Below are 27,193 nucleotides of genomic sequence, written 5' to 3' on the forward strand. Positions count from 1 at the left end.
ATCTTCGTTTATCAGTAAATATATGTATTTTGATATCTCGTCTTTCTCGCAGCCGTTTTAATGATAATTTTTATGTTTGTTTTTTAATATTTTTATAATTTCTACATTTGCATATTTTTTCAATTTATTCTTCATAATTTATATATTTATTTTTCCATTTTTTTACATACAAAGAAAGTATATGTATTTTAAATAGCATTCAAAAAACAAATGTTTAAATTTTGAAATTGCTTGTTTCTTTTATATTTCTTGCTAACAAGGTATTCTTCTTCTATATGTTCCTTTGTTTTTGCCTTATTTTCTTCTTAAGTATATATCACATTTTAAAACATTACCAAAAATATGAAAATTTTATCGATTGTTCTATTATTACGTTTAAGTATGTGTAAAATTTTGACAGTTTTCTTACCGCTTTAAAGATTATTCAATTTTTTATTTGATCTTGATTTGTACATTGAGAAAAAAATATTTTTAAATGAAAAAAATACATTTTCTTAAAACCATTTATTTTGATACAAACATTTGATTGTTCTGCTTGAAAATATTTACTTTTAAATAAATAGACATATTATTTTATTCTTTATACCTGGTTTCAGAGCTAAAATTTGGATATTCATGACTAAAATTTTTTGTCGTTAATTAGAAAAAAATAAATAAATCTAAAAAGTTAGTTTTTAAAATTCAATTAATTAACTTTCAATTAATATTATATAGTCAAAACATCCTTAAAATTATAATGTTGTTACGATATTATATACATTGTAAATCTCTTATTGAATCCCTTATCAAACATTCAGTAATATTATTTGAAACACATTAGAGTCGGTTTGGGAGCCTCCGGAGGAAGGTTACATGACTTTCGCGGAGCAAGAAGAGGAAGCAAAGGAGGAGACGCTTCAGAGAGAGCTCATGGAACAATTGGATAAAGAGGAAGTGTCTGAGAAGACGGATATTCTTGAGGAACAACGAGCCAACGTCGAGAGGGAGAAGATGAAAGAGTTCAGGAAACGACCCGTTGAAAACGACGCTCAAGGTGACGACAAAAGTGTGGAAATAAAGAATGTGGCTGCCGAAGAGGAACGACCTTACTGGCGAGACTACAGTGTGCCCGAGAGACCGCAGCCTTACGGATCCTGGCAAGTCGTGGATACAAGGTAAATATTTGAATGTCACACTATTTTGATTGCCAAGATTAAAACATTTTTCGTAAAGATTTATCGCACAATAATAAATATTTGTTTAATATTAACAACGTTTATTATAAAATCTTGAGTGCGGAGATGACGGGTAAGACACAACGTTTGTGTATATTTTTACGATTAATCGTAAAACACGTAGCGTTTTCCATCAATCAATTACTTTTTCTGGTACCAAATTAAAGTAAATGTTAGAAGCAACATGATATTAAAAATATATTTTTTGTATTTATATAAATCAAATAACTGAAAATCAATAAAGATTGTAAATTAGAAATGAAGATTACTGTTGCAAGAGTGGAGCTATGTTAATTGCTGGCTCATTAACGTACAATTATTTAATAATATGGCATCATACTAGTTAAAATTTACAAGCATATTATTTTTTTGTATTATAACAGAAGCTTGCTCGAGGATTAACTACTTTCCTACATTGGTCTTGTTCACCAAAGATGAATGCGAATACGTTTGATGTTTCAGCAAAAAGAAACCAATAGATCTCCAGTTACCAAAGCAACAAAAGCAGATACAGCTACCCACGTTTACGAAGTTCGAGCCACCGCCACTGCAGAGAACTTTTAAAGAAAAAACTGTCACGCAAATTAGTACCGGTGATAGTGATGATGAAGAGGCATCGACTATCTTTAAAAAGAGAAAGATTAGTAACAAGAGCGTGCGAAAAAGAACGACTGATGATTGATCGACAATATTAATTTATGAAAAAAGGTGATATAATTTTTTATTATTTGGTTTATTTTGAGGTATTTAAAAAAAAGGACAATTAAATATTATTAAATTAGTTATTAAGTTAGTAATATTTGAGAGTCTTAGGTTTGTATTTGTATAAGTTTAGAGTCTTCAATTATACATATTTTACTAGAAAAGCATGTAAATAAAAAAATCATACTTTGTAATCTACACAAATGTGTGTACATACATTTATATATATACACACATTAATATAATTTTGATTGTAAATAAAAAGTTTATATAAAGATCTTATTGTACTGTAATATTGATTAAATTTTATTAACATTATTAATATTATTTAGTGTATAATTAATATATTAATGTTCTTTATTAAGAAGCATCATTTAGAACAAGTAACAATGTAAAATATGTATACATACAATCTTTTACATATAATATTTATTTTTATTTTTAATAACAGTTCTGTTATTAAAACCAGACACGTTATCGTTTATGTCCTCGTCTGAATATTATTAACATTGTCAATATTGTCAGGTTTGTCATATCTATCGTGCCGTGTATCATATATCAATATTTTAAACGCCTCATGTGTTACATACATATAAAACACACATGCAAGATAATGTATGACGTTATAAGATTAAACAAACGCATTTCTTTGATAAAGTTTATGTTAAAATTTTAAAAATCAGATGAAGTGCATGACGCGAGACTCATCTCCTCTTTAACTAAACATATTTAATAGTTTTATTTTCGCAATACATTGAATTAGTAAAGTATTAGACACGTAATATACTTGGGTAAATTTTCAAATTTTAAGTAATGAATGAATGTGAAAATATGAAAGGAATGCGCAAAGATTAAATAAAAATTATTGTGAGTATGTTAGTAAAGAAATTAGTAATGATTTTTAAGAAACTGACAACGTGTGAACTTTTATAAAGCTATGTACAGAATGTTTAGTGAAAAATGAAATGATGAAGATGTTTTACACATTTTCTCATTACAGTGTTAGTTTTCGTTGGACATACGTAACACTTTCACACATATTCCGCATGCTCTAAATCCGACCCAATGATATGCTTGTTCTTATTTTTTGTACACTGCTCGCCATTAAGTTCGTTCACAATGTCTTCGCGTAATCGTCCCTTGGTCTCCGGTAGCAACACGAAGCAAAACAGAAAACTACACGCGCAAAAGGTGGCGAGGAGGAAGAAGCAGCCATGCGTGCCTAACAAAGCAACGAGATCGGTAAAACTCTTTGCCATGATGAAAGCGGACCCCCAGCTTACAGTGAGACCAACGATCGAGGCCAGACTGGTCACGTCACGACTAAATATTTCAGTCATCACCACGATAGGTCCGTTGCCCATTCCCAAAGAGTATGTTATCATGTAGGTGGACAATGTTATCACCGGTATCCAAGCATAATTGGACACATCATATTGGAGGTTTTGAAGATAACAGAACGTGCCTATCACACAATGACATATACACATTCCCGCGCATGATAGGAGAAGTAAGAACCGCCTGCCTGCACGCTCCACTAAAATCATCGCTAACCACGATCCGAACACCTGTATGGTCGCCACAATGATAGACGACGTGTTTGGCGATAACGAACTGCCGGATATTTTGAAGATAGTCTCCGTGTTCGCGATCTAGATGGAAAAAAAAAATTAATTTGTTTTACAAAAATACAGACTCGTTTTATAAAACATTACAATATCAATACGTTGATCATAAATGAAAAAAACGAAAGACTCGGACCACTATTTCACTCATAGATTTTAAGAAAGCGAACTTGAAGAATTCATGAGTAAATATTGTATTAAATGCATCTGAATCCACGAGCCATTCGTAAATTATCGATAATTACCATCGCAATGATCCCGCAAAGTTGTTGGCTGGTGAACAGACCCAAGGTAATTACCAATCCTTTGATCGTCGCTCTGTCTCTGAACAAATCCGAAAACTTGGCGGGCCTTGTGGATGCGGTCTCTTTAACTTGCATCTGTATTTGCGACAGTGTACATTCCGCCGCCACACTGTTTCCAGCTTTCAACCACTTCAAGGCTCTGGAATAGCAAATTGAAATGCGTTCCCTCCCTTTTGAGGAGAATATTTGTTTCTTTGTCCTATTTACCTAATCGCCTCGTGCATACGATTTTGGCGCACCAAATAGACTGGCGACTCCGGCATGAAGAGAAAGGTGATGAAGAATAGAACAGCTAATGCTACGCTGACCACAGGGAAGATACGGAAGGACATTACACCGCCCAGAATGTAAGCCACTACTATCCCTGAATTTAGGGAGAATACCAGGATACTTGCCAGCATACCGCGGATGCTGTCACACGAGATCTCTGACACGTAGTTAGAGATGAGGAAGAACGTGACGCCTCCGGCGATGCCGCTCAAAACCCTCGACACGTAGAGATATATATACTCGTTGGCGAATATGATCAGCAGCCAAGCGATTATCACCGGTAACGTTAACATATAGCCGAATCTCTTTCGACTAAATTTGTCTGGTATCACCCCCAACATCACGGTCGCAATGGTACCACCTAGGCACAAAATCCCAGTCAACCAGGACACACCAGTATCTGTCATGGGTTCGTTGCCCATGGGCGGCGAAGGACTTTGCAGCTGCGGCGCTGACGGTGACTGCCATCCTATGACGATCCCGTAAATTAGCCCCAACTGATTCACTGCAAATACATACCACGGAATAGATAAGGCTCGAAGACCCAATAAAAACTACTTAAAATATTATATATTTTTAATTAATATATTATAATTTACTTAATTTATTTATAAAGTAAAATTTTTTAAATATTTTTAAATACCATTGATATATTGGGAAGAAATGATAAAATAATGAAAACGCACTGTTTTTTTTTTTTTTTTTTTAGTAAGAAATTAATTTACTATTTATCTTACATAGATACAGACACGAATATTTTTATCTTATTGGATTAAAATCATACAATGCTTGCAAAAATTTATTTCTTATTATTTTCCAAAATTGCCTACTATTCTTCAAGATTTCAACATTTTTTCCAGTCAGTGTAACTGCCTGACTTAAATATTGAATTGATCAATTTTGAAGACTCGAGTGAAAAAAAGTTTTCTCTTTCAATATTTCTTAAATATCTTCCACTATCTCTTGAAGATGTTCTGCTAGAAGAATGGTATAACATTGCACTGGTAACTATTAAACATTGTATTGATCTTATTCCAAATAAGAATAAAATCTCTATTAAAGATACAACCTCTTATTAATAAAATAAATAGTATAATTTTCCAGATTCACATTATTTTATTTATCTTCTGCTGATGAGTATTATGAACAACAATCTTATTTAGAATAATCACTTGCACCGCTGCCCAAATGTCAATCGTTTGGTACATCTTATTTTCATTCTTTTTATAATTCTTTTATTTTTTTAAGGAATTGTCGCCTTCATCGGAAGACTTCTTTTACGAAGGGAGTTTCTCTATTTCGGTCATGGGGACCGATTTATTTCGCACTGTCTCTTTGGAAAATATCATACGGAAGATATCGCTTCTGTTCTTCGCGGGAAAAAAATCGAGAAAACTCCTTTCTTCCTTCCAACTTACCGACCATCGCGGCAATGAATTGCCGCAACTTTCCCGATTCCTCTGGCGGTTTTTCACGCTTCTCCATTGCACGTTTTTTCAAGCGGACGAGACCGCACCGACAATTTCGCGATTATTGTCAGCCTTTAGCCAGGGATCGGTGAGGAATGAAATTTATAAACAGCGGAGCACCAAGTGATTCATTGGTACAAACAGAACGCCCGTCTTATACTCGATCCGCGAACCGAGCTGTAATTCGATTTATAACGATTCGCGCTATCCACCCGGAAAATCTCGTCAGGAAGGGGCACCCTTATCTCGTTGTCACTCGTTAATGAAAGCACGTGAATAATAGGTACACATCACGTTCTGTGTACACGGCAAATACTCTGCTTTATCGAAATATCTCCAGCTTAAGGAATCTATTAGACTCTGATAGAATCGATGTAACTGTATATGGGTTTAAATATCAAAGACCCCGAAGATATGCTAAAGATAATTGTACAAATATATCTAAATCTTGAAAAATTTCCACATTTTGTGCTATAAGGCAATCATTGTATTTTATTTTCTACGTATAAAGCCACTTTACAATTGTATAACATAACTGTAAAGCGTAGTTGAACATCCATTTTTATCAATGTTAATTAATTTTAATGTCTTTTTTTTTATTTTTCTTATAACTAGAAAAAATAAAAAAAATTTTAACCGAGTTAAAATTAATTAAAACTAATCTGCATTAGCAAAAATAAATCTACAACTGCGTCTTGATTACGTTTATGTTACTCTAAGAGCGAATTCTATAATATTCTAGTTTTATGTTTAAGACTATCATCTATTGAAATATAGATATAACGATTTAAAAATGCCATATTGGATTTATTCTTTAATCTAAATTTGAGAAATTGCGCATAATAAATGAAATAAAAAACAGAAAATAAGGAATTAGGAGCAGCTTAATATTACACAATAAATAAAGAACGTTTTGTATGTTTTCCTTATTTAACATATTAAACTATTTCTTGTTCTCTGTTCTTTGTTCCTTATTCAATTTATTATTTTATTTAATATTTGTTTTTCATGTATAATGGAATAGAATTTAAAATATGATTTTACTCTTATTGCAATTTACACGAGTATATGACAAAGACATTGAATCGTGTAATTAAATGTTGTTTTTTTTTTTAAGATACCATCCAAGATACTATTGTTAGCACATTATATATATCTAACTACCATGATGCAGAATATTTTTTTTTTTTTTTGCGCGGAGACATGGATTCGTCGGTTTGCGAGCGAAATACAGTCTTTATCTCGCGTCTCTCATTCTAAATCATCATGTCGCAAGCGAGAATGAACCACGTTGATTTACTACCGTTGTTCAACTTGAGTTACGGAAGAATTTACCATTGTTGTACGACGATTGCTATTTGCTATTGATTGATAAAATTACGACTTGTAGCGAGCTAATTACGATACGGTAAACTATGTTTGTACATTTGTCACACGATAGCGCAATGACTTTTTAATAACGAATGACGATGCGGATATATATCGGGTGTTTCTCATTCGTATTCGATTTTAGTCTTGCGACTTTTCTTTTGCATTCGCAATCGCTTCCGTTCGGGAAACACTCTTGGTTATTTAGATCGAATGACGAATGGTAATATCGACGTGACATTCAGAACGATTTTAATTATAAGATTTTATATTTAATATCATTTATTGGACTATGAATAGCCCAGTCTTATATTTAAAGTTGTCTTAAGTTTAATTTTAGATAGTACTAAGTTAGTCAACAGAAATAATTGGATGATTTCTTTAAATATTTAAGTTCCAATTTTCCATTTACATAAATACTTTACATTGTTGTTGCGTAATGTAAATTATTTATATTGTACACATAGGGTCACTGCACCAGTCAATAAACAAATAAAAAATTGAACTAGTCAATAAACATATAAATGAAATCTTGATATAATTACGTTTTTAAATAAAAAATGATATTTTAATAAAATGTTTATAAAAATTAAATCATAAAAAATACAATCAATTTGCAATTTATTATTTCGAAGTTTTACTATTTTAATACTTTTCTAAACATAGTCATTTACTGATAATTGTTCAGCGACTGGTGCAGTGATCCTAAACGTCCAACTGATATTAATACTTCGCGGTGCCTCACGTTGATGTCTTATAATTAGGAGAATTGTGCATTTCGGAGTTCGATGGGCTTTGAAGCTATTTGGAGCGATCAGCGCGGCGGGATTTAAATCCGCGCTCGTTCTTATTTCGCGGGCGAGAGCCGCGAGAGGCGAATCGATAGTCACCGCATCAGCTGTTTCTCCTCCCTCCTCTCCCGCTTGCTGCCCCTCCCCCATGATCCCCCCTCGCTACCTGTGTCATCACGGCCATATTAGACACACGTACAGGAGGAATGAGGACGTTCCGCGATAAATGAGGCTCCCCTGAAGCTTTCAAGGTACGCTCGTTTTATTTTCCGCCTCTCAGATGCCTCCCATCGATCGTTAATTATCGCCAGAAGCGACCCGAATTAGATCGATCGTCGAAGCGCGTCGTTATGCGTCGTCTCTGTTGTCATCCGTGTGTTGCCTTATGCAAAGCAGGTCTTCTCGGTAGCTGCGCCACGAAGCCCCCGGGAATTGGATCGCGAGGGACAGTCCGCGAAGCATGGCATGGCACTGCAACGGTACTACAAACCAAGAGATGGTGACGAAGCTGAAAGGTAAATGACCTCTCGCGACGCCCAGGGAGGACGATCTCTTTGATTGTCTAGGAGTTAGTATAGTGCCGAGTGCATGTCTCGTTGGAGACAGTTTCTTACGCTTCGTACGGCAGTTGAGTACTAATTATTTGTAGATGCTGGCATATTGGCAACGGACAAGGCAGAAGCCGCTATGCTCGCTGTTGACAGAGCCAAATACTGCCACGAACCGGACCCTTATCTCGATCGTCCAAGAAGAATCGGTTACAACGTGACCATCAGCGCACCGCATATGGTAAATAAATATATTTTATCTATCTTGCGTTCTAGCAACTACTTTGTAATGAGCAAGTTTGCCATGGATCTTCCACTCACTCCATGGTATTTGCAGGTATAAATGCAAAAGAAATATTTACATGCTTGCAACTGTGCTTGCAAAAGTATACAGTTGGTAATTTAAATCAGAGTTGTGTCAATTTTAAGATTACATCTTATTTACGTGTTGCTTATATTATGTACACAAATTTTTTTCCTGTAGGCAATACAAGCGACATAAATTTTAAATTGGGTACTCAATTAAACATAATAAGTTATAAAATTGTTAATATATCTGACTTCATTGCTAAAGTAAAAATATATAATATTAAAAATTAAAAAATGCAATTATTTTTTTTATGGCATCTAATTCTTCTATGATCCATTTATTATATACATAAATGAAAAACATAGTTTACATTTGCATTGTATACACGTAATGTAGATTATTTATGTTTTATGAGTAAACGCCCAATCTTAATTTGAACTATTCGAAATTATAACCAATATTATATAAATTATATATCTAGTATATAAGATATTGAAAGAACAATTATCAGGAACATGATTTGAAATGAGGGTATCAGCGTAACCTTCTTATCTTATTTTTTTGTTATTTATGTTAAACTCATATTTGGTTTGATGATTAAAAACTCCAAACAACGGTATTGACGTAGATAATTATCAACCGAAGATGTTATGCATCTCCTAAGATTTAATCCACTTGGTAATGGTTCGTGTGATAAGTCTGAATCTTTTGTAGCATGCATACGCGTTGTCTATCCTCTCCGACCAGCTCTTCGACGGCGCCAAGGCACTCGACGTCGGTTCAGGCTCGGGTTATCTGTCCGCCTGCATGGCGTTCATGGTAGGCTCGCACGGACGCGTAACAGGCATCGAACATATTCCCGAACTCATAGAGGTCTCCACCAGGAACGTGCGCGAGGATAATCCGCACTTCCTTAAGGAAGACCGCATCAAATTTGTGGGTAAGCTGTCGGTATTCCATTAATATTAGTTCCCTACTATGGTTCCCTGGTAGTCCTCTCACTCGCAAGGAAATCACATGACATGTTACTCATCGATTTTGCTGAATTTTTGTAAGTAGATCGGAAATCGAAAAAAATACATATTTTACTATTTAATATGTAACCTAAATTATTCAGACATTGAATAATTAGAGTAGGATTGAGAATTTTTTAAAAAGTATTTTTTTGTTTTAAATTAGAATATAATTTTTTTAATTATTCTAAATAACAGAAAAATTATAGTATGAATCACAACAGATAATTTTAATATTTTTATTTGTAAAATAAGTTTATATAAAATAACACGAAAATATATTTTTTATATGAGAATTTTATACAAGAATATTTTTTTCTTTAAAATTTTTTTACATAAGTAAATTTTTAACTTAGAGAAAGAGTTAATAAGTTATAGTTTGTGTTCTAAAACTAGTTGAATTTGACAATTTTTTTTTAACTCAAAACTAAGTGTGCAAATAACAAAATATATATATCAATTTTTTTTAATCTACTTGCAAAAATTTATTGAAATTGAGGAGTAACATGTCATGTGATTCCCTTGTCAGACAGTCGAAGCTCCTTCTCTCGTCAATGTTACGCCATTCCTTCACGTCTTATTATCATTGAATCTTCGTGTGAAAGCTCATCGTACGATGAGAGAAAACCGTTGAAAAAGTATTACACATGTATGCGTAGTTTGAAATAAAAAATACTCGTGATCCATCCACGTGGAGTAGGTATGTACGTTGCCGTGAAGAGTCGAACGGAACACTATCCACCAACTGTGTGGCTTTGCTGTAAAGGTAAAAGATAAAGACTGCCCGACTAACAACAGGTCATTATGAATGCGCCTAGTGGGAGACGGCAGATTGGGACACGCTGCTGACGGCCCTTACAACGCAATACACGTTGGAGCAGCGGCCGAAACTTTACCGCAAACGGTAAGTGGTAATTGCCAGGAAAAATAAATAAATGTAGATTGTAATACATGTAATAAACGATGTAACTCTTACAGCTGATAGACCAACTGGCTCCCGGAGGTCGACTGATCTGCCCGGTCGTGGCTATAGAAGGTTTTCAAAGGTTCCAAGATCTGCTACAGGTGGACAAGAGCACGGACGGCGCGATCACGAAGAAGAAACTGATGCAAGTCTCTTATGTTCCTCTCACGGATCCTACCACTCAATTACGTAATTAGAATCATTAAGGTGAGGTGTTACGCGGCGGAAAGAAAAATTTTTGAATCGACGATTAAAAGTGATTATCGCATACGAACCTGATTGATTAACGATAATCAAAATTTTTATACATCCACGAACTAATTTTTTTCACGCATGCGTAGATATGGAATATACGCCGTCTTCAATTGGGGATATATCAATAAACTATATTTTATACATACCCTGTTAATTTCTTCGCAATGTCCATATCTTTTATTAACATAGTTGTAGTCGCAATTATAATGTGCCTCTAAGACAGAAAAATCCTTGATTAAGAAATGGTGAACAAAAAACGTTAGGATGGCCGTTCTTAATCTTCTCTCTGGTTATATGGGATGCTATATAATCAAAGAGAAGACAAAGTGGCTATTTCATGGTTTTATATACGACCCTTGTTTTTTCCTCAGTAATTATAATACCTCTTTCTCCTCTACTAATTCAAAAGACTAAGTTTGATTAAATAGATCCTCCAATTTTTTCTGTGCAGGTATCCTTTTTAAATAAATACTATCACCCTACGTATTTCCTATTTCAAAAGTTTAGCAGTGATATCGTCCTAAGAAGTTTCCAGATGAAATAATACTCAATAAGACTGGATCATAAGGAACGTAACAAAAACTTTTCAATTTTGTTGATTTTTCAAGACTTTACATTATAATAAGTAAAAATGCCTTTTATATATACTTGATAGTTTTTCAGATTAACTATATTAAGAAACTATTATAAAATCCATTGGGGACCACCTCAACATCTGTATAACATTTTGGCATCACAATGACGGCAGGTTAAAATGGCAAGCATCCGCGATCCATCTAGCTTTAGGAATTATGAAAAGGAGGGGAGATAAATTGATTATTTATTTATACTACTTTATTTATACCACTTTGCTCCTTCTACTTTCTATAACTTTTTACTGAATATAATTTTATAAATCCCTCAAAACATAGGATATAAAGATGTGATAAATGCACTCATTTCCTTATTTTATTAATGCCATTTTTGACATCAATTCATCTAAGTGAAATCATTTTTATGTAGAAAGAATTTTATATAATAATTGTAACATAGGGTGTATAGGATACGTTACGCACGTTATATGAAACACATGCGCATATGAAATGCACCGGGAAGGCATGCATGACCACTAGCGTATTTGCTACTTAAGTAGTCGCGCATGTGCGAAAACGCCGGCCTACCTAACATTAGTGGATGTGCGCAACACGACGTTTTGCGCGCGCGAATATTCTCCAACGATAAGACGAGGACAGGAGGCTCATCGTGAGCGATTGCCCAACGCGAACAGCTGTACTTATCACAATTTGCGTGTCGATCGAGTTCGAATCGCCTGTCAATAGCGCTAACGCACGACGGAGGCGAGGAAGCGACAGACGTAAATATCGCAGTGGCTTGGAGACTCCGGTGGGAGACAGAGAGAGAGAGAGGCGGACCGATTGCGTTTTTCAATCGAGTCTCGCGGCGTAATATTTCTCGAATTGAGCGGTCACCGTGCGGCCAACCGGGACTCGCCGAGGGAGTCTTCGCAGATGACCGAAGGCAACAGGTCACCACATTGACCATTTGACTAGTGGCCCGCCTACTCGCGTTATTCGTTTGTTTACGTTTCACACCGCACTGGCGGCCACGCCAGTGCACCTCATCAACATTCGGCCCCACGTCGTCAGGTATCTCTGCGCGACGCTCGCGATCTTGTCGCCCGTCGCGCTTGCCCGCGACATGGCCACGTATGGACGTTATCGCGGCAGGGACAATCAGGAGCTCGTGCAACATCTACGACGTAAGTGTTGCGCGGTTATGCAACGTTGTGTCATCACGCTCCCCTCCTTCTCCCTCCTGGTCACCCGCTGCCACGCCGCCGTCACATATATATGTACCAATACTGTGCCGCTGTCTTGTTGACGTCGTGAGATTGATTTAGGATAACAGCCGTAAATTCTACAATATTTGCTATCCGTTCTGCTCGGCTTTAGATCGAGTAACAAAAATTTAATTCACAAAAATATACGATTGTTTGCCTTTGAATTTAGAGCAATTTAATTTGAGAGAAGTACACATACATATGTGTACGTGTGTATAGTGTATATCAGAGTTGGGCGTTTACGTATACAATATAAACACTCTACATTACATAATGTAAATTATGTGTACAATGGCTGCATTTATTTTGACGCCCACAGCACTTTAAGCATCATTCATTTTTGTTTACGAAATATTATATTTGTTGTGATGCTTACAGGTGCTGTAAGCGCCAAAACGAATATACTAGCTAGTATTATTTTGGCAAATTACGCGTAATGTATATTTTCAGATCATAAAAAATTGAAATTTTATCAGAAATAGTGAAAATTATATTCCGTTTATTTTTAATATTGTATATTTTTGTTTTATCAATACTAAAGCTATATATATATATATATATATATATATATAGAGAGAGAGAGAGAGAGAGAGAGAGAGAGAGAGATGAATTTCTAACGTTCAAATATTCTTAATATCCAGAGAATTAGTTTCACGTATATAAAATATGTATAAAATAATTAAAAAATTAATGTGGAAAATCAATATAGATGTTACGTATTTTGTAAACATTTTTGCTTATTGTTTATATTCAATTAAAACAATGTATACTGCATGGAAAAATTATTTTAGGATCCAGGGTGATTAAATCTGACAAAGTATTTGAAGTGATGAATTCTGTGGACAGAGGAAAATACACTGATCCCAGTCATGCCTATATAGATGCACCACAGGGGATCGGTTACGGCGTAACCATCAGCGCTCCCCACATGGTATAATACAATGCATTTTTTTTTCTTCTATATGAAAATGACATATGTCTATAAATCTATACTCATTATTGTCAGTTTCTGTTATAAAAGATTACTTATGTATGTGTACCTGTGTATGTGGGGAGGAGGGGGGTATATGTGCATGTGAGTTTTATTCAAGAGTAAAGTTTCCACAGTAGTAGTATAATAAATAAATAGATGTCCATCGAAAAAAATTACTAAAAAAAGTACTAAAAACGTTGTTAAATAAATGGAAATTCTTTAGCATGCGTATGCCCTGGAATTGCTTGAAGAAAAACTGATTAATGGCACAAGGGCGCTGGACGTCGGTTCTGGATCCGGGTATCTGACGGCGTGCATGGCTCTTATGATGAGGCCGCAAGGCTTGGCCATTGGAATCGATCATATTCCAGAGCTTCGAGCGATGGCTGAAGAGAACATTCGACATGATCACCCAGAACTTTTGAGCGATGGACGTGTGGAATTGGTTGGTAAGTGAAAAGTGGTACAAATCTTAAATCTACTTTTAAATTATGCGTAGGTATTCTTCTTATAACTATCCCGGCTTATGAATTTGTAGATCGATTTATAATCGATGTGCTGTTAATTAAAAATTAGAGTAGAATATAAATATTTTATTAAAAGTTACATTATTTTAAAAAGAAATAGTATTTTTCACTTTCCTCGGAGTAAGAAATTTTAGAGTTGCTAGTTAGCATCAGTAGTATTAAATTTATTTTTAGTTTAATTCTGTGATATTACTTTTCTAATTCATTTCAAGAGCTATGTTTGAAACTGAAACAGCGCACAATTCGAAAAAATTGAAAACTATAGATAAAATAACATTTAAAATATTATTTCAACACAAATCTTGCTACAACTATATGGCTCTTCTTCTATTTAATTTGTTGTACAAAAAATAGTATTGTTTTCTCATCACTTGTTGGAGTTAATATATTTATTTAAGTTACATATTATAATTTTATAATAGCAAATTATATTAAGAATTATAATCTTAGAAAAACATTTTGTTTTATTATTTGCTAAATAGAGGTTTATAATCGTTTTCGTAATAAATAAATTATTTTGCACAAATAACGTTTTATTTATATGAAATATAAATGCTATTTATTTGACTTACGATTAATTTGATTTACGATCAAAGTGTTGGAACGTAATGTTTATGATAAGTAGAAAGATATCTATATAATCAATTTAAAAGTAGATTTTATAAATTCTAATCTTATATTTTATGTATCACAAACTGTTCTCTATATGATAAAATTATTTAATCGTGACTGCATTTATTTAGTCGGTGATGGGAGATTGGGATATCCCAATCGCGCGCCATACGATGCTATTCACGTTGGAGCAGCTGCCAAAGAAATGCCGCAATCGGTAAGAAAAAAAAAACGCTCAGAATTATTTTTCACTTGAACGAACGCTACAATATTTTTCGTCTTACAGTTGATAGATCAATTAGCACCTGGTGGACGCTTAATAGTACCTATGGGTCCTGAGAATTCAGATCAAACCTTAATACAAATCGACAAGACTCTGGACGGTAAAATCAAGCAGCGATCCTTGATAGGCGTAGTGTTTGTTCCTCTCACTGACAAGGAGCGACAGTATCGTCGATCATGAGGCACGTGCCAGCTCCAATAAGTGAGCGCCATTTTATTTATTTTCGTAATTACGTGTATTAATTTATTATTTTAACATTTTATGCGAAATTACAGCTGTATTCACATAAAAATACAACCGTGCATATAAAATCAGTTGGAAATCTATGCTAGTGATCAATATTACCATCACTAGCTTTCTATACGAGATCAATTAAATTGTACACGGTCTATGTACACTGCACTGACTCATCTTTACATAGTAAATGTTTTATTACAGGTCAAAATTTAAGTATATAGAATACTTATTTTTAATGATTCTTTTATCACATTTTGTTTCACAAAAAGATCAACTATTGCTAATTTCTACTTGCAAAGGACTTAGTTTTATATCTAAACACGTAACACAAAATAAATTGACAATGTTTTCCAGCTTGTAAACTATATGAATGTATACTACATTTGAAAAGAAAAATAAATTTAGATTAATGCCTGTTTAAATTGTATCAATAATAATAATAAAGATCATTGCACGTAAAAAGGTTTAGTTCTAAGGTACTGACTTGACGGAAATCTTGAGACTATGATTATGATCTGGTGATTATGTTTAAACTGTCACCAGTTGTGATCTATAATCTAATCTTTAAGCTTCAAAACGAAATTTATCGCTAAAAGAGAAGATGTAAAAATGTCAGAATTATACGCTATTCTTTTAAAATAAATAGCATCAGATTTCGTTCCTATGATAATACTATTTCAAATTTTACAACTACTATCTTGCGATTACGATTTACGATTAAAACTTTTATGTGCAATGATCTTAAATTTGTCACAACATTTACAATTGTTTAAAACTGATTTAAGTAGTAGTGGAAGCGGGGACTATGTCAGATTCTAGATAAAATCTAGATCTAAAGAGAATTTCTTTGCAACTTTCGCTTAAGTATAAGTTTTCTTATACTTAATCTAAGCATTAAAGCCTTTAAGCCCTTTGGTTCTTAGGCTTAGCTATACAGAGAAAGAGAGAGAGCGAGAGAGCTTTAGTTTCTTAGTTTTAATATAATTCTTGACAAATATAGGATGACGGTTAGGATCAAATTCGGAACCCGTTAGTTATGAGGCAACCGTTTTCACACGAAGTTACGCGTCGTTACTTGATTTAAATAAGTCATATTTTATCGTCTAATAATTTATTATTTATCTGCTTCATATTAATTTTATTATAGGTTTCTTTATAGGGGTCTTATTTTACAGACGAGTCGCGAAAAGTATATACATATATATAATTAATATTTTATTTATTAACGTAAAGTTGTTTATATGTTTATTGTTAACGAGGCTATTATTATATTTATTAATATTCATTACATATCTTCTGTTTTTTGTCTTAATTATTATTTGTATTTCTTTCAATTATAGATGTCATATTTAAATTTAAATGTACATAATTTACAATGATAATTCACTAACAATATCATAGTCTCAAATACTTTATATATCTCTTTCTTTGATGTCATATGTGTATGTAACATTTGTATAGCTACACATTTTTTTCTTAGAATATATATAATAAATGTATCATAAATTATATATAAGTCTCTAGGAGTGCACTAATTTTACACATAACGTCAATATCGTTTATCTCTAGTAATTTGACACATCTCGTCAATTTCTTGAACAAACGATATGATAATACGAGATTGAGTTATGCTATAGTAAATAGGTGATTTAAAATCTAGTTGAAATCTAGTTAAAATCATAAACAAAAATTGTACGTAATGTACATCTGTTCAAATTTTCGATAAAATACTGCAAAGAGTTGCGCCGAAAATTCCCCGTAAAAAAAAAAACAATTTTTGTAGAGTATTGTTTTACCGAGATGGCGATCAGGAATAGATTTACATTAATGTCATGTTATTTAAAAACTTGTAATATCGTAAAATTGTGATTCTACCTGATCTGAATGTACAAAAGGCAGTGAGATCATGTATTTTATTTACATTCGTCTTCAATTAAAGAGCCTTCACCATGTACAAGCTGAGCGCGGCGCCAGATGCTAGTCCTATACCCAAGAAAGCACCTGTCATTGCAGATGCGATTTCTTTTTCCTGACTGTCTACAACTCTGCAAAGTGAATACGTACAATTTTAGGGAACAATCTTGCGACCGATGCAAAATTTTATAATTAGAGATACTTACGTAGGCGCGAGAATAAACGTTAAATTACAAAGATAGCCATTGGTTATGGCGAATGCAATGGTTAGCAAGATGTAATATACATCATTGTCAATATAAACGGGTAGATGATGCCTCGGTTGTGCATTGCAAAACATAAACATAGGTATAAAAATACCTCTAGCGACGCTCATGAACATTACGAGCCATGGATTGCTTTTTGGCTGCAACGATAAAAACTCAATAAAAGTCAAATAAACAAATATTTGCAAATCGTATTAAGATGCAGACTCTCACCCATTGCAAAACACCACATAATACTCTTCCTGTATAATCACCCATGCTGAAGATAAGATATGTGACTACAGGTACAAAGTATATATCTGAAAAATTCGAGTAACATGAATTTATTGTTTAAAATTTATAAAGCAGACATTCCTAAAGTATGGCGAAAGTATAGCGAAACATTTTTCAACGATACTAGGAATTAAAATCAAATTTGAATTGAATTATAATTATCAAACTCCTTATACATGAAAATTATTCATATCGATGCCCATGTCAAAACTGTCGTCAACAGAAATGGAAAATAAGCTCATTCTTCTCCTTGTGTACTGGAGAGAGAAATAGGTTAATAAAAGTACATTCAATAAAAATTAAAAAACAGAAGGAGTAAAATAGTATAAATAATCAATTTATTCTCCTTACTTTGCTTTTTCTCTTAAAGATCCCAATATGTAAAAAAAAACGCGATTCACATAAATTTTGGAAACTCTGCTACAAAGTACTGAGATAAGTAAAAATTTTTACCGTTCCATGCATTGCCTTTGCCTCTGCCTTTACTCTCCACTAATACAGTGATCGCCGGATAGACAGCCATCGATATAAAAAATACTAGAAATATGCTAACGCCGTAATGCCAGATTCTCTTTAAAATCCGTGTGTAGGATATATTCGGATGTGTTGAGAAGCTGACCTCTCTATTTAGAGAATAATCGGATTCCAAACATTCAGGTACTTTTTCTATCATGTGATGCTTGAAGAATGGCTGTAAAAAAAGAATGCTGTAAAGAGCAATGGTTCTCAAACTCTGGACCCAGTAAATCTAATTAACGAAATTGTTCGTGAAAAGAAAATGCTTGAAAGTCACTGTATTAAATGAATCATGTATAAGTTAATTCCATCACTTTCAAGAGATTGTACAGTAATATAATACGTTGTGGAATGTATATACTGTTTGGTTATTATCGTAAGTAGCTTATCATACATTTATAAAACACTTGCGCCGCATGCATCATCGTTTTAACGAAACAATAAGTGTAATGATGATATCATGCGGATTATCGGATTGAAGAAAACACAGTACGAATAATAAGTTAATTCCAAAGTATATTTAAGAACACGAAATTGACTCACCGCTCTCTCCAAAAGGATGTACGCAAGCAGCGATAATAACAGCATAGTGTCACCGATAATAAAGTATACTAAGCCAGAAAATATCGGACTGGCACCTATCCACAGAGAACATATTTCCGCTAAAGCCGTAAATATTCCGCCGAGGGCTTGTCCACCGGACATGGCGGTTATATACTTCGGTGAAAACTTGCCTGCTATGCCCAGTAAACTCCCTCCAAAAATTGCGCTCGCAGCTAAAAATTTATATCATTGCTGTTTTATAACAATAATAATGGCACATTTTCGTTACAAATTTAATTATTTAATAGCATATACGTACCATTTACAATCGCAACTGTTGTCAATGTAATTATTAAGAACGAATGTTGCCCTGAAATAATCTTTTGTTGCATTTTTGATACGATAACTCTAATTGTTATATGATAAATGGATATGTTAACAAAATAATAATTTGCTGGCTTACATTTATCAGTGTCCATTTCGACAAATATAGTGGTCATGATGAAAAGCAGCAATATTGTGCATTGAGAACCCACCATTCTTACAGTTAGAGAGACTCTGGGGATTTAGAGATTTTAAATATCACTTTTAATTTTATGATATATAACATTATTCAAAGTTACTAATCATATTTTGTAAGCAATATGAAATAACTGATTAAAATGCAATAGAAAGAATGAACTTTTACAAGACTTTTAATTGTTCAACTAATCAATCTTATAAAAACAAATGTTAAAAAAAGAAAAGATATGCATGGTAACTTTGAATCTTGTGATTAAAATGCACATATTTTTTAAAATATATTCTTAGTAATTATTTCCTGATGAGTTTTCACTTACCTTTTGCTAATAAATGCATTTATGATTAAAAACAGAGTATTTGGCAATGCACTAGCTACACTTAAATAAGAAGTAAAGCTAGCTTGAAGATCTGTCTTCTGTTCAAGTAGTTCTGCATACGTATGAGTGAGGTTTGTCGAATTATTATGAATTTCCCTAAATTTATACATCCAGTACTGAAAGAAAGATGTCATACAGACAATGGTATACCACACGTGCATAAGAAAAACAAAAGAAATGCCACTTACGTCGTCAGCAGTAATAAAAAAACTCCATGGAATCAATGTATTTATTCCAAGCAAATAAAACACCATGTAGGCGATATTATATCTAAAATATGTAAAAAAATGATAAATATATATATAAGCAAACATTCTTAATAAATTTCAAATTAAATCCAAGTATTAGACGTACCTATCATGTGGTTCATATGGTTTAAAAAATGGTTTCTCATCAGGAATTGCGACATTATGATCATCTACCTCAGTCTCCAAATCATCCTCGAATTCACTATCTGTCACACTCCCCAGTAAGGGTCTTCTATTGATGGAGTACGACATGATCTCTCCCTGATGTACAACAAATTGTATAATATTACATGTCATAATACAAAAATAACAAAAGTGATAACAAGTAAAGCATATGTGCATAATAATGTAAAATAATTGTTTTATTATACGATGCGTTGTAATCGCGACAATAAATAAATATAAATATTTAGATATTATGCATGCATATGTTTTACCGTCGATCAAAATTTTCCTGCTCGCGAACTAGCCAGGTAAACAAAGCGTTTCTCGTGCTGATGCAAACACGTGTTTCCATTCCTGACACGTGTTTCCATTCCTGGAAAATGATACTCACGGAGGCAGTACAAAGAATGGGAGTGTCCTAGTCGTAAATGGACAGCGGGGTTCACGAGCGATCACGAGTAACTCTGAAAAGCATCCCCAATACGATCAGGAACGAGTCTGGCACGAGCGTCATCCGAGGGATCACATCTGACGAACGTCAATGCTCCTGAGCGCGAGCAGACGAAGATTCAACCAGTGTGCGACATGCGACATCCTCCAGCTCGATCCACTCCAGGCGACCGAGAGCGATCTCATGGTTAGCCAATCTCTCGCATCTACGTACAGCTAGCATTCTTCGAGCGCATTCACCATGCACCACACCACTCCGCGCGACAACACGCGGGACACGCCTCCTCCTCTCCTCAGTTTCGAGTCGCAACATGCATCGTGTGGCGCGTGTCATATGTCAGTGTGTCAGGTCGATCAGCTGGTCGCGCGGACTTAGCGCGAATGGGATGTAGGAAGTGTGCGCGCGCGATAGCGAGAGGAAAAAAGAACTCGATGTGCTCCAACAACGCCCTCTCGGCAGGCTTGATTTCGTGTTCGCGCGGGAAAACAAGCGGCTTGTGAGGTTACCTCTGACTGTCTCTCACCTCGTGCGCTTGGAAGAATTCGGAAAATAAAGTGTAAGATCGTCGCGATCCTCGTCAACGATGTCGAGTCCCAGACCGCCGACGACCCCTGTCCGGCCGGATGACACTCAATCGCCGAATCGCACACCAAATGGCACGCCGAGACGACAACCTGGGACCCCATCCTCTGTTAGGACTCCCCCGGTCGCAGGAAGACGAACACCCAGCGTCCCTGGAACACCCAGCGTTCGTGGAACACCTAGCGTCCCTGGAACACCTAGTGTCCCTGGAACACCTATCGTCCCTGGAACACCCAGCGTCGCCGGGACACCCAGCATCGCCAGACAAGGTTAAAGGATATTCATTAATTGATCGTCTTTGTTGAGAAACGCATTTTCTTGCTTAAAAGATCTGATAGAGTTAGATAAGAAAAAAAAATCAACTTACGGCATCAATCTTTTTTGACACATGTAGGTACACCACGAAGAAGATTGGGTAACAATTTGGTAGACACTCCTTTACGATGGGCCAACCGTCAAACACACGAAACTATTGCATCGTCGGAGGGCTTGTCCTCTATGCCACTGTCTTCTCCGAATCAACAGTTGCAGACGAGCCCTCTCACTGCAGGTACGAGCGAGATAGGAGATCTGTCTTCTCCACTGAATTATGGTACCCCCAGCTCACTGGCATCCATTCGTACTCCTCGCAGTGGTGTCAGAGGTACACCTATTCAACAAAGACCAGACGTTCAGTCTGACAGACGTGTACGACAGGTTAATCTGGCTGATGTAAGTAATATAACAGGAAGCATATAACAGTACATATTAATAAAGTGTTTTAGTTTAAAGTCTGAAAAAGTTTGCCTGTTTTTAGGTATTAAAAAAACAATTGCACATATCTTTCTATGCTTTTGATGCTACACATCTATTTGTACATTTGTAAATCTACAAATTTATGAAATATGTATTAGTTTTTATTTTGTTTTAAACATAAGTTTAAGAAGAAACACATTTTTAAATTTTAAGTTGGCTGACACAATTTCTCAGAAACTCTTAAAGCTATTGACTATAACTTTTGTGTATATGTAAAATATATGTTTATCATTCAAATTAAAATTATTGCAATATTTATAAATTAAAGTATTTCTAATCCAATGAATATGTGCAGTTTGAATAAGTTGGAGAGTGTAAAAATTAAAACTTATTATTTGGTACTAAGAATCGCTGTGACTGGCATAAGCCTGCTAATCTTATTTATAAATTTAAATAATTTTTTTGTACATATTTGATTCAATTTATTTTGTTAAAAAAAAAAATTGTTATTTAAGATCTATTTCAATAAATTTGCAATATTTAGTAGTTTCTGAAAATTTGTGTCAGCCAACTTGAACGAGAATGCTTGTTTTTTAATTTACATATCATAGAAACTAATAAACATTTAATCATCAAAAATTTGTAGATACTTACTAAATATATGTGCAAGTAGATGTATAGAAAAATATGTGCAGCAGTTTTTTTTTAATTCCTAAAAATAGGTAAACTTTTTAGCTTTAAATTAAAATATTCTTTTAAAATAAGTGAAATTATTAAATTGTTAATGTATTAAATGTATAATTTTATTGGTAGATACCAGAAAATGACGAGGACAGAGAAAGAACATCTGAGGGTGAGAACGGCCCGCAATTAACAATCTGGGGTACAAATGTTGTCGTAAATCATATCAAACACGAATTCAGACGATTTATCATGCGCTATATCGATTCACAAGCGGAGAACGATGAACTACCCGAAAATATGAATCTGTCAGAACCACTGTATATGCAAAAGCTTGAAGAGATACATATACTGGAAGAACCTTATTTAAATATAAATAGCACTCATCTCAAAGAGTTTAATCAGCAGCTTTACAATCAATTGGTAGTATATCCTCAGGAAGTCATACCAGCATTTGACTTGACTGCGAACGAAATATTCTTTGAGAAGTTTCCCGGTGCTGCACTGGAACACTCAATTCAAGTACGTCCTTATAATGTTTCAAGGACCTCGAGTATGCGTCTTCTGAATCCAGAGGACATAGATCGATTGATCACGGTTACTGGAATGGTTATCAGAACATCAAACATCATGCCGGAGATGCGAGAGGCGTTCTTCAAATGCATCGCATGCTCCTTTACGACAACCGTGGTCATCGATAGGGGCCACATAGCCGAGCCCACAGTGTGCACTCACTGCAACAACAATTTCTGCTTTAGTCTGATACACAATCGTAGTCATTTCACTGATAAGCAAATGATCAAATTGCAAGAATCACCAGATGATATGCCAGCTGGCCAGACTCCTCATATGGTGGTGCTTTTTGCACATCATAATCTAGTTGACGCTGTCTCGCCAGGTGATAGAGTTTCGGTCACCGGTATATATCGCGCGATGCCAATACGCGTTAATCCTCGGCAGTCTAATGTACGGGCCATTTATAGAACGCATATTGACGTTGTCCACTTTAGAAAACAAGATTCAAAGCGGTAAGACATTTTTGACTCTTATAATTTGATTTTAATAAATTTATTTTATCAATTTTGTATTATATATATATATACATATTTTTTAAAATATCAATATGTTGACATATGGATTTCCAAAATGAGTTTGTTTCATACTTGTTAAATTGTCCAATTAATTTTGTATGTTAAACTATAGCATATTTTTATTCATTTTTGTAATGATTTATTGCATATGTAGATTGTACGAACAAGAAGATGGCAAAAGCCACGCGTTTCCACCAGAAAGAGTGGAGTTATTAAAACTACTGTCACAAAAGGAGGATATATATGAACGACTGGCACGGCATATTGCTCCTAGTATCTACGAGAATGAGGACGTTAAGAAGGGTATATTGCTACAATTGTTCGGCGGTACGAAGAAAGAACAGAGTGAACAGACTAAGAAATACTTCCGGTCCGAAATTAACATTCTTCTTTGTGGAGACCCGGGTACGAGTAAATCGCAGCTGCTACAGTTCGCCTTCAATTTGGTACCGCGCTCGCAATATAGCAGCGGAAAGGGTAAATATTTTTGATTTCAATAATTTCAAAGTTGATTTTAATTTTCATTTGTAACTCATGTTCGTCATTTCTTTCCTCAGGTTCTAGTGCTGTGGGCTTAACCGCCTTCGTAACGAAAGATCCCGAGAGCCGGCAGTTAGTATTGCAAACTGGCGCTTTGGTGCTCGCAGATAACGGTATCTGTTGCATTGACGAATTTGATAAAATGAACGATAGCACGCGTTCGGTGCTGCACGAAGTTATGGAGCAGCAAACATTGAGTATTGCGAAAGCTGGTATTATTTGTCAATTAAATGCGAGGACTAGTATTCTGGCAGCGGCTAATCCTTGCGAGTCGCAGTGGAATAAAAATAAGACAGTAAATAGCCATTAAATAATACATATTTGACATCGAACCAATAAGCACTGTTATAAAGTTTTATTCTTATCTTTAGGTGATAGAAAACGTCATGTTACCACACACATTAATGTCACGTTTCGATTTAATTTTTCTTATGCTGGATCCCCAAGACGAAGTGTTTGACAGAAAACTTGCCAGACACTTGGTGTCATTGTATTATAAATCTGCTTTGGAAGAAGAGGATGATATTGTTGATATGAGTATTTTACGAGATTACATAGCTTACGCCAAGGAACATGTTAAGCCTATTCTTAATGAGGAAAGTCAACAAAGACTAATTCAGGCTTACGTCGATATGCGTAGAGTAGGAAGCGGTCATGGGCAAATCTCAGCTTATCCAAGGCAATTAGAATCATTAATTAGACTTTCCGAAGCACACGCTAAAATGCGATTTAGTAATGTAGTGGAGATCGTGGATGTCGAGGAAGCTTGGAGGTAAGAGCGAACAAGTCGTAATTAATAATAAATTATTTGTTGGAAAAATTTACAAAAACATTAAAAACATTATTTTTAATAATGTTTTTAATAATGTAACTTATAATTATTATTAGATTACATCGTGAAGCATTGAAGCAATCTGCCATCGATCCATTGAGCGGCAAAATTGATATTAGTATTCTGACGACTGGTATGTCGTTGGCAGCGAGAAAACGTAGGCAGGAGATGGTCGAGGCGTTGAAGAAGCTCATTAAGAGCAAAGATAAGGCACCAACATTAAACTACCAGAAAATTTTCACGGAATTGAAAGAATCATCCAGCACGGTAAATTATTTATTTATTTTTGTTATTCGTGTGTCGTTATTTATTTTTTATATACGTGTTACTATTATTTTAATAAATTCAAAGAACAAGCTCATTTATTTATAAATGTAATTAATCTAAAGCTAACGATCATTAACGAGCAAATATGTCGTTAACCTTTACTTGATTATTCTATTATTTTACTTTTACTTTATTTTTATTACAAAAAGCATTTTTGTTATTTTAATTTTGCTTTTTATTTTTTAGTTGATTACACGCGAAATGTTCGAAGATGCTCTGAAGGAGCTGCAAGATGATGGTGTTGTAATCGTAACCGGCAAAAATACCATTCGTGTTTGTTAAAAGTATTTACTTTCGCGTCACTCTTTTTAGAATAATATCGTGGTTTCTACATAAGAATTTTTCTTCTGTTTTTAATCTTCTTTTTCGTTATTTTTTGTTCAATTTCGACACTTTAACTTTTTTTTGCTCAATCGCAATTATTTGGATCTTGTCTGCTTTCGAAATTTTTTTTATCGTATCCTTCACGCTTCATTCTTTCTTTAAGTTTTATCAGAATTGCTGAAAAAGGGATTAAACGCAGAATTGAAAGCAAAAGGAGAATTTTTACGAGAAACCAATGGTGACACTTTCTCTCTTCATGTGTCAATTTTTCTTCCTCTTTTAATTTTTTTCAAAGGAGCAAGTTTTTTCCAGACCCTCTTTACCTTCTTGATCTTTACAAAATATTTCTTTAGTTTTTTTACCACCTTTTTTATTTTTCTTCGTACTATTTTCAGGCTCACCATCGGTTTTATAAGAATCTTAGAATAATAATATAGATATACATATATTAATATAGTTAATAATCCATGAGTTCTGAATCTTGTGAAAAATTATATCGATTGCTACTTTTTTATATCAAAATTTTTTATTTTTTTAAAAACTTATTAATAACGATGAAGAAAGGTGTGGCTTCATGTAAGAACGGACTTATTGACAGGTCGTAATTTTAAACTTACACATCTTGGATATATATACATAGATTTTTAATCTTTGATCACACAGCTAGGGACGTGATGGTATGGAATATAGGGACTGATAGTCTCAGTCGCTTTCATTACTACTACTACTACTAACGATGAAAAATTAATAACCGACAATTATAAGAAATATTTATGATTATATATATTTTTTTATTTTTGAACTATTTCTTCAATTGCCGTATTTCAATAAAATAACAAATACATTTAAAATATATTTCAAAATTCATACAATTCATACAATAGTTTCTTTCAGAATTTATACTGAATACTAATTTTCGATGAAATTTTTTATTTTGTAATTCTATTTTATTCCCATAGAGTTCAGTTTTACATCGGTTATTAGTTTACTTTGATATTGCGAATAAATGCAATTGAATTTGCAGCAGTTGTAATTTGAAAGAGTATATTGATTTGTATTATTATTTTAATAAATTTATAAATATATCTCGAATCAGGATAGGAATTCCGTAATTAATTGTTTGCTCGACAAAATACTTTTTCACTCCACCCACGCTTTAGATTATTGGTAATACAACTGCAAAACGCATTTTAATTGTTACACGAGTCAAAGCATCTTGTAGATGGCCTCTGTATAAACATTCTACGCCTACGCTCTGCGCGGGCGTCCCGACGGAGGCGTCGTACTACGTTTTGCTCTTGCGATGACCTTGGAAACTCCCACGCTGCTCTCAGCGCCGGGTAGCTTGGTGGGAGACATTCGTTCATCGATGTCCCGGCCACCCACACCGGGCAATTTTCATCCCTCCAAACCGCTGCGTCCTTAACGATCAATGAGGGGAACTCCTTCGAATTAGGGGATGTATTTTCGAATTATCGTATCCTAGGAATCGAAGCGGAA

General features: G+C 34.3%; 6 protein-coding genes across 8 annotated transcripts in view; 4 read left to right on the top strand and 2 right to left on the bottom strand.

Moving 5' to 3' along the window:
- The window catches only part of LOC105198547 (WW domain-binding protein 4), a 45,749-nt gene extending 43,629 nt beyond the window's left edge, over positions 1-2,120 (top strand). Inside the window, exons 6-7 of the mRNA XM_026136819.2 lie at positions 821-1,154; positions 1,677-2,120. Of these exons, the coding sequence (XP_025992604.1) occupies positions 821-1,154; positions 1,677-1,896 (554 nt within the window). The 3' untranslated portion in view covers positions 1,897-2,120. The remainder of the gene's footprint in view (positions 1-820; positions 1,155-1,676) is intronic.
- LOC105198548 (facilitated trehalose transporter Tret1) lies at positions 490-5,998 on the bottom strand. The gene is made up of 4 exons (XM_011165286.3): positions 5,535-5,998; positions 4,054-4,621; positions 3,787-3,985; positions 490-3,568 (listed from the first exon to the last, which is right to left on the bottom strand). The coding sequence occupies exons 1-4, from the start codon at positions 5,599-5,601 to the stop codon at positions 2,948-2,950; spliced, it is 1,455 nt and encodes a 484-aa protein (XP_011163588.2). The 5' UTR covers positions 5,602-5,998; the 3' UTR covers positions 490-2,947.
- Positions 5,999-7,853: 1,855 nt separating this feature from the next.
- On the top strand, positions 7,854-11,772 carry LOC105198549 (protein-L-isoaspartate(D-aspartate) O-methyltransferase). 3 transcript variants are annotated; one of them, XM_039448988.1, is made up of 7 exons: positions 7,854-7,995; positions 8,141-8,259; positions 8,394-8,533; positions 9,317-9,542; positions 10,434-10,519; positions 10,594-10,786; positions 11,286-11,772. In XM_039448988.1, the coding sequence occupies exons 2-6, from the start codon at positions 8,205-8,207 to the stop codon at positions 10,774-10,776; spliced, it is 690 nt and encodes a 229-aa protein (XP_039304922.1). In that variant the 5' UTR covers positions 7,854-7,995; positions 8,141-8,204; the 3' UTR covers positions 10,777-10,786; positions 11,286-11,772. The 3 variants fall into 3 exon arrangements, with proteins under 3 accessions (XP_039304922.1, XP_011163590.1, XP_011163589.1); XM_011165288.3 differs by lacking the exon at positions 11,286-11,772 and adding an exon at positions 10,921-10,979; XM_011165287.3 differs by lacking the exon at positions 11,286-11,772 and having other exon boundaries at positions 10,594-10,979.
- A 265-nt stretch (positions 11,773-12,037) lies between these two features.
- LOC105198550 (protein-L-isoaspartate(D-aspartate) O-methyltransferase) lies at positions 12,038-15,722 on the top strand. Its single transcript, XM_011165290.3, has 5 exons — positions 12,038-12,593; positions 13,466-13,605; positions 13,871-14,096; positions 14,918-15,003; positions 15,073-15,722. The coding sequence occupies exons 1-5, from the start codon at positions 12,533-12,535 to the stop codon at positions 15,247-15,249; spliced, it is 690 nt and encodes a 229-aa protein (XP_011163592.1). The 5' UTR covers positions 12,038-12,532; the 3' UTR covers positions 15,250-15,722.
- Positions 15,723-16,603: 881 nt separating this feature from the next.
- Positions 16,604-20,742, bottom strand: LOC105198552 (equilibrative nucleoside transporter 1). The gene is made up of 11 exons (XM_011165293.3): positions 20,522-20,742; positions 20,072-20,226; positions 19,906-19,987; positions 19,658-19,833; positions 19,282-19,376; positions 19,138-19,188; positions 18,819-19,051; positions 18,213-18,450; positions 17,700-17,785; positions 17,427-17,626; positions 16,604-17,351 (listed from the first exon to the last, which is right to left on the bottom strand). Exons 2-11 carry the CDS (start codon positions 20,215-20,217, stop codon positions 17,240-17,242), a joined length of 1,419 nt encoding a protein of 472 aa, XP_011163595.1. The 5' UTR covers positions 20,218-20,226; positions 20,522-20,742; the 3' UTR covers positions 16,604-17,239.
- Positions 20,743-21,141: 399 nt separating this feature from the next.
- On the top strand, positions 21,142-26,738 carry LOC105198551 (DNA replication licensing factor MCM4). The gene is made up of 8 exons (XM_011165292.3): positions 21,142-21,432; positions 21,558-21,874; positions 22,712-23,607; positions 23,825-24,147; positions 24,228-24,505; positions 24,582-24,982; positions 25,099-25,309; positions 25,556-26,738. Exons 1-8 carry the CDS (start codon positions 21,165-21,167, stop codon positions 25,649-25,651), a joined length of 2,790 nt encoding a protein of 929 aa, XP_011163594.1. The 5' UTR covers positions 21,142-21,164; the 3' UTR covers positions 25,652-26,738.
- The last annotated feature ends 455 nt before the right edge of the window (positions 26,739-27,193 follow it).

This window comes from Solenopsis invicta, chromosome 5 (genome assembly GCF_016802725.1).
Source record: "Solenopsis invicta isolate M01_SB chromosome 5, UNIL_Sinv_3.0, whole genome shotgun sequence".
Taxonomy (NCBI): Eukaryota; Metazoa; Arthropoda; class Insecta; order Hymenoptera; family Formicidae; genus Solenopsis; species Solenopsis invicta.